This window comes from Physella acuta, unplaced genomic scaffold (assembly GCF_028476545.2).
Source record: "Physella acuta isolate Inbredline_101_S28 unplaced genomic scaffold, ASM2847654v3 ptg000797l, whole genome shotgun sequence".
NCBI lineage: Eukaryota > Metazoa > Mollusca > Gastropoda > Physidae > Physella > Physella acuta.
The window spans coordinates 374,507-381,637 of NW_026732315.1; the positions used below are offsets into that span (position 1 = coordinate 374,507).

Here is a 7,131-nt window from a genome sequence, read left to right on the forward strand (position 1 = left end):
GAGTTTAAGTGATTATGTATGTCACAAGCTACAGATAGACATTTAGTGCAAAGATCTGGAAAAAGTAAGCTATTATTTCTGCTACACAAGCTAACTAGTCATACCTAATCCAAGTTATATCGAGTTCAAATTGTCTTTTAAAATGAATGTGATACTAACCTTTAAACATGCATGGGAGATAATTCAGTTTTTAGAATCTCAGATGACAGTAGTCCAACCTGTTTTTCATTTTGTCCAGAGCACAAATTAGAAACGTGTTACATGCTGGTGCCTTGCTAATGTCACCATTACTTCACTGGGTTATCTCCAGTTATCTTTACTGAAATGCTGCCAGTCACTGAGGTCTCTATATTTAAATGGGGGGGGGGGGGGTGAACCCCTGCAATGGCTGCTTCTTATGCGTGGTACACCCAGGGGTAGATTAATAAGCCGAAAGTTCGAATCTCCAGTGTGGTAGGGGTCGGTAAAGCTCATTGTTGCTGAACCAAAATAAGTCCTGAGTTTGAATCCCCGACAGATGAGGCCCCAAAATCAAACGACTGCTGTCTTGTAATTATTGCATGAATCGCTATGGAAGCGAATCCAAAAATTAAAGGCTGAAATCGGAGTCAATGGTCTAAATGGCGCGATAGTTGACGCGTAATACTTAATTGCGTTGAAAGTAGTCCCGTCCAACATTACAATTAAGAACAAAAAATAGAAGAATAACCAGTTCCTAGACCCCCTCCCCCCTCGAGTCAACACAGCTACACTAATTCTGACCAGTTTCTTCCAGACATTTTTTTTGGGAGGAGGGGGGGGGGGGGGGGGAGGACAGACACTGGTTAAATTATATATATTTCGTATATAAATTTATTTCATGGGGGGGGGGGGGGGGGGGGGTTGAGATGCCTAAAACACTGACTCACGTCAGAGAAAGTAAACGAGGCTGAGCATGACAACTAATAACATTATCCTTTCAGATTCTGAGGTCTCGTAAGCAGGTGAACTCTACTTCATCTTCACTATTGACCATCGGGTCGAAAAGGGTTACTTTAAATATTTTTTTTACCCCGAGCACTTGAGAAACTAGTTACGGCGTAAAATTCTTTTCAAAGAAAATAGGTAAATAATTTTTTAAAAATATTTACTGAGAAAAACATTTCGTGCTTGTTTCTATGTTTTGTGTTGCACGCACATTTTAAAACAGCGGGAATTCCCAGACGCGCACACAACTTCCGGCCAACACCCTTAGGAAGGGAAAGTAAAATTCATCGTATATTTTCTTTTATACATTTTAAATAACTGTACGATTATTTCTACAGAAATGAACATACTGTGGCATAAGTAAAGGTCTACGTATGCTATTTTAAAATGTCTATTTAACAATAATAATGAATTCGCGTTGAACTTTCTTTAAATTTTTATTCTTCTTTGTTTAGTTAATTTACTATAAAAATAATTTTCAAAAAACTTTGCTGGCCTAGTTAAAAAAAACAAAACAACTATGCCGACTTCAGCTATGAGCAGTGCGACCATGAGCAAAGGATCCAACAAAAAAATTCCGCACCTCACCCACTCTGAGAAAGGCCAGAGCAGAAGCTCGCGAATCAAAAATCGCTCGCCTCCCAGCGGGCAGAAGAAGAGGCTCAGCATGTCGACTTCCGAGACCTCTCAGGAGCCAACCACCAAGGCCACTGTCACAACCGGAAGTGAACCGTCTGCCTCGTACAAAAACGGCTCCGACTCGAACCCCACTTGGAACACCATCGATTTCCGGAACCCTTACAAAGAGCTGCCGGTGGATAGTAATTTCTCCAAGTGTAGCCAGGGGTTCAAATACCTCGAGGAGATAGCCGTCTGCAACAGGATGGAAGGGCTCAAAAATAAAAACTTCATGCGGTTCGGATCCCAGCAACTGGAAAGCGAGCTCGGGAAAGAGAGCCTGTTCACAACTTCGGATCAGTGCTCGACCATGTTCCCTCCTCGGTCGCAGGGCTCCAGAATTTTAACCCCCGATACGGGGTTGGGTAAAAGGTCTAGCTGGAGCGGTACGTCTAATCGGATTTCCAGTGATTCCCAAGGCAAGCCAAAGAACGAAACTTACCTGGCCAGCGATTCAATGCCGTCGGATTTGACCCGGTCGGAGAATACCAGCGGGGGTTTTAACTACAATATAAAAATGGGATCGCCCGTGACGTTGAGTTACTGGATAAATCAAGGGAAACTACCTCCACAGCAAGAAGAGTTTCCGATCTACTGGCTTGCACGTGGCGGGATGCCCGGAAGTAAAGATTACGACAACAACCTCCCACACCCACAAATAGAGAGCATCCGGGTCACGGAAAACCGACAAAAACGGAATTTAATCCTCTGGACACCATCCAAAGCCACGTTGTTTTTCCATGGGAAAAATAACGCCGACAACGTCTCAAAAGAGCCGCAGCCCTGCTCGCTGAACAACCGGTCGACTGGAGATATGTTTTCCGAACCGGTGAACCAGGATTGGGACGAGACCAGGTTCCCTGTGGAACATAAGCTTGGCACGTCGGAGGGCCTGCAGCACGCCATGGCCAGCGTAAGGATTGCGCGGGAAAGGTCTCGGATGGTGCGGCACCACAGCAGGTTTTCGCTGCCGGACACAGCGGGCCAGTCCCACAACAGGTACGTTCGTTTGTTTGTTTTGTTATGTTGAAGCTATACCTCAGTATTTTTTATTGCCGATAGTGGCAATATGCTAGGCTAGTCCCTCAATAGTCTAAAACAAAATCAATTATTCAAAATACAACAACACTACATTTTGTAAAATTGATATGTGACATTGTGGCCGACTGGAGTTGTGGGTTCGGAACCCATGTTGACAATGGAAATGTTTTTTTATATTTTTTTTCAACGCCAAGGGGAAGTGGCACTTGATATTGTCGGGGGAGGGGGGGGGGGGCGGGACTCTGGTGGGGTGCAGAAACTCTGCATATAGGCGGTAGACTTTCTTTGCTCCACTGGAATTGAAAAAGAATCGCACTTTTCATGCTCCCTACTCAGAAAACACGACAGCGTCTTAAAGTCAAGTTCCACTTTTGAGCTTGGCGGTCCATAGTGCAGAGTTCACCTGTTACTGTCACCTTGTGTGGTCAGCTCTATACCCATAACTAGAGTTAGGTACCCATCACAGCTGCGTGAACTCGGGGACGTTCTTCTGACTGTAACTCGGATTCGAGCTCGAGACTTTGGGTTAGTAATCTATCGTTGTAACGCTAAGCCACGCCGTCCTAGAACTTTGCAGAGTTTCTTCCAGGCATCTCTTCGGGGTTTGTGGGGGAGGGAGGGGGGGGGGGGGGTCTACACCCCACCAGAGCGCCCCCCACCGGAGAAAGTCTACCACCCCCCCCCCCGTACGAAATGGAATTTATATAGAAAGTATATACTTTTAACAGTTTTCGCCCGTCTGCCCCCGGAAATTTTAGTCCGCCCCTCCAAAAATAACAAGTGCCCCCCCCCCCCCCAGACATTGGAACTAAGCAAATGGATACAATATATATTAATCTCGCCCGCTTCACCACCCCCTCTCCCTCTCTCTCACTTTAAGTTTCCCCAGTGGGTCACGCTGGGACCTTCACCTCAAATACCGACACGTCATGTCCAGACTGAGGCGGAAAGAATACCTGGAGTGGGAATCTGACGCCTTAGCCAGGTCCACTAGTCGCGGGAAAAGGAAAGAAAAGGTAACGTTAAAAACCGTCTTTTGGTTGGATTCTTTGTCTGCTGTTTTAATAAGTCAGTGATAGGACACGCAAAAAAGGATGTAGGTAACTTATTACAGTTAAACAGTGCGTATTTTGGTGACAATTGTAAAAAAATTGGAGACATTAAAGAAGAAAAAAAAAATTAAAACGTTTTTACTTGTGGCGTATGTTGCTACCTTTTTTTTGAAGACAGGCAGTAAATTCAATTTAAGGTTAACCGCATGGTTTTGAAAGGATAAAAGGGGTCGGCGTGGTCGAGTCGGCAAAGCTCATGGTTGCTAAAGTCTCGAGTTCGAACCCTCGGGTAGATGAGGCTCGTTAGCTGACATTAGCTGTGGACAGCCACTCTTCTAGGAAAGACAACTCCAAAATCAAACAACTACTGCCTTGCAGGCTGAAATCCGAGTCAATGGGCTCAATGTCGCATAACCAGTTGACACGTGTACTTAATTGTGTTGTAGGGGATCCCTTCCAATCCTAAACTTAAGAACGAAAAAGAAAAGGAAAAAAAAATAACAGTTTAAAATTTCGTGTAAAAATAATAATAAAAAGGAAAATTATTTGTTAAATATATTTTGTTATAGTGGGGTTTGAAATATGAGTCTACACCGCTTTTTTCCGTTGACTTTAAACTGACTCTACACCGCTTTGTGTTCACCTAACCAGAAGAGAAGCTCTGAGCGGACCAGACTGAGGCGGGCGCAGCAGTCAAAGAAAGAGCCGAGTCCCAGGAGCGGCCCCAAGTCGTCTGACAGTCTTACCCAGCCGAGGAGGTCGGCCATGAGCTCGCCACGTTTGGAAGCCAGCGAGCAGACGGACACCAGGTAGGGTAAGGGGTGGGCATCCGTGGTTTGTTCTTTTTGATATGAATTATTATTACTTGTTTTGTCGTTGGGCTGTGACAGGTTGGGGCATGGGGAAAGTGTGTGTGTGTGTGGGGGGGGGGGGGGGGGGTATAGGATGAACTAATAACACAATGGGTGGGGGAAGGGTGCACTGAAAATGCAAAAAAAAAAAAAATAAATCAGCATGACGTCATTTATGGAATGGGTGAGCCGTTAAGTCAGTAAGTCGTAGTGAACCCTTCTTAGTTGAAATTAAAAGTATATATTTTCTATATAAATTCTACTTCGTTCAGGGGAAGGGGGGGGGAGGTAGACGAAGAGATGCCTGATAGAAACTCTGCTTACAGTGATACAAGCCTAAATTAATAATGTTTAAGATAGTGTGTAGCTATTCCGTTGTTCTTATAAGAACCGACAATGTTCATTATACCAGCTATATGAACCGACAATGTTCATGTTACCAGCTATAAAAACCGACAATGTTCAGGTTACCAGCTATAAGAACCGACAATGTTCAGGTTACCAACTTTAAGAACCGACAATGTTCATGTTACCAGCTATAAGAACCGATAATGTGTTTGTGTTCAGGTTACCAACTATAAGAACCGACAATGTTCAGGTTACTAGCAATAAGAACCGACAATGTTCAGGTTACCAGATATAAGAACCGACAATATATTTGTGTTCAGGTTACCATCTATAAGAAACGACAATGTATTTGTGTTCAGGTTACCAGCTATCGGCATCCACCCGAAACCAATGTCCAACTTCTACCCAGAAGAGCAGCTGCCCGCCGGCGAGAGATACGTCCAGGTTCCAGCCGCCTTCGTAGAGAAAACCAGCATTGACGTCAGGGACGACCTTGACACCGAGCAAGGTCACCGCGCGCCAGGCGGATCGAAGCGTAAAGAGGAGGTGGACGGCAGGGACCAGAGAGTGGACTCCGGGATCAGGAGTTCCCAGGTGGGCAGGGCCAAGTCCGAGGAGGAGCTGTTCAAGTGCCGCATGAAGCCGGCGGAGCAAAGCCCGAGGTACAAGACGCCCCCAGTGCTGGCCGAGGTAAGGTCTACGTCACGATTGGTGATGGTAGGGGTGGGGGAGGGGGGAGGGTTAAGGAAAGATATCGACTTTCAATGGCGTGGCCGAGTAAAGCTCATGGTTTGCTAAACCGAAAAATCTCGCGTTCAAACCTCGCGCAGATGAGGCTCGTTATTTGGGGACAGGCCCAATTCTAGGATAGACAACTCCAAAATCAAACAACTGCTGCCTTGTTGTTTGTTCTTGATTGGACAAAGGCTATGGAAGCAAATCCAAAAAGAAAAGCAGGCTGAAATCGGAGTCAATGGCCTCAATAGCGCATAATCAGTTGACACGTGTACTTAATTGTGTTGGAGGGGATCGCTTCCAACACTGAAATTAAGAACGAAGAAGAATGGCGGCACGCAGTATCGTCCAATTCCCCTTACTCTTTCCGCCCTGCTAATTGGTACACGCCACTAATTGCGCAACCATTCCATCTTACCGTTTCACATTTGTCCCGACTATCTCTAATTAAACACACGTTTAGACTCCGCCATCTCTAATTAAAATCCATCTTGTTCCCGCCACCTCTAATTAAATACCATACACTTTTTTGGCAATCCCAACTATTAACACCCCCCCTCCCCAACTAAAACATCGCTCACTTTATTTATCATCACTCCAACCAATCACATTCATCCGTACACCAATCACAATCTCAAATACACCAATCCATGATATCTCAACTCATTCGAAAACCAAAACCAAACACATTCATCCAAACTAAGTCCGCTCAATCCTCCAATAAAAAATCAACACTTTTCAATCCTACAAATATAAGGCCTCTTACACTATTTGAGTTGAAATGTTGAATTTGTGTTCAGATATTCATGTTTGGTACAATTTGTCTTCATATGTTTAACACAATTTGTGTTCATATGTTTGGCACAATTTGTGTTCAGATATTTGACACAATCTGTGTTCATATGCTCACCTTTGACATAATTTGTGTTCAGATGTTCATGTTTGACACAGTTAGTGTTCAGATGTTTGACAAAATTTATGTTCAGATGTTCACGTTCCTGACTCTCCTCCTCCAGGAACTCAACAAACGCCATCCCAAAAGCTGCGCGTGCAAGGCCTGCGCAAAGGCGGCGTACTGGATCAACAGCCTGGGCTACTCCTGCTTCTCCGTCGGCGACAGCAAACAGCAGCCGTCGCAGACGACAACGGTCCAGGTGATGGTCAGCGAGAACACGACACCGCGGCAGCTGACCCCCAGCGCTGACCTCGCGCTGGCCACACCCGACATGCGAGGGGTCGGGGTCGACTCACCCGCGAAGGGGTCAGTGGTGAGCACTGATCTGGAGTCTGGTGACCACCACGATCCATCAGACGACGAAATTATGAGTAGCATTTCAAAGCGGAAGTGAATCGGAGGCGTCTGATCGGCACCATATATATATATATATATATATATATTACACATACACAGCTTTCTTTATATTTATAAATCACAAAACTCATTTTTGAAAGCATACTTT

At 45.1% G+C, this 7,131-nt stretch overlaps 1 protein-coding gene across 2 annotated transcripts; it reads left to right on the forward strand.

The window, feature by feature from the left end:
* The first annotated feature begins 1,476 nt into the window (after positions 1-1,476).
* Positions 1,477-7,036, forward strand: LOC131951086 (uncharacterized). 2 transcript variants are annotated; one of them, XM_059313370.1, is made up of 5 exons: positions 1,477-2,643; positions 3,566-3,701; positions 4,389-4,546; positions 5,296-5,626; positions 6,688-7,036. In XM_059313370.1, the coding sequence occupies exons 1-5, from the start codon at positions 1,487-1,489 to the stop codon at positions 7,018-7,020; spliced, it is 2,115 nt and encodes a 704-aa protein (XP_059169353.1). In that variant the 5' UTR covers positions 1,477-1,486; the 3' UTR covers positions 7,021-7,036. The 2 variants fall into 2 exon arrangements, with proteins under 2 accessions (XP_059169353.1, XP_059169354.1); XM_059313371.1 differs by having other exon boundaries at positions 3,575-3,701.
* The last annotated feature ends 95 nt before the right edge of the window (positions 7,037-7,131 follow it).

Excerpts from the sequence above, each read along its gene's own strand:
- LOC131951086 (XM_059313370.1), top strand. The coding sequence starts at position 1,487 with ATGCCGACTTCAGCTATGAGCAGTGCGACCATGAGCAAAGGATCCAAC. Across the intron at positions 4,547-5,295 it reads AGCGAGCAGACGGACACCAG|GTTACCAGCTATCGGCATCC; the intron begins GTAGGGTAAGGG and ends ATTTGTGTTCAG. Across the intron at positions 5,627-6,687 it reads CGCCCCCAGTGCTGGCCGAG|GAACTCAACAAACGCCATCC; the intron begins GTAAGGTCTACG and ends CTCCTCCTCCAG.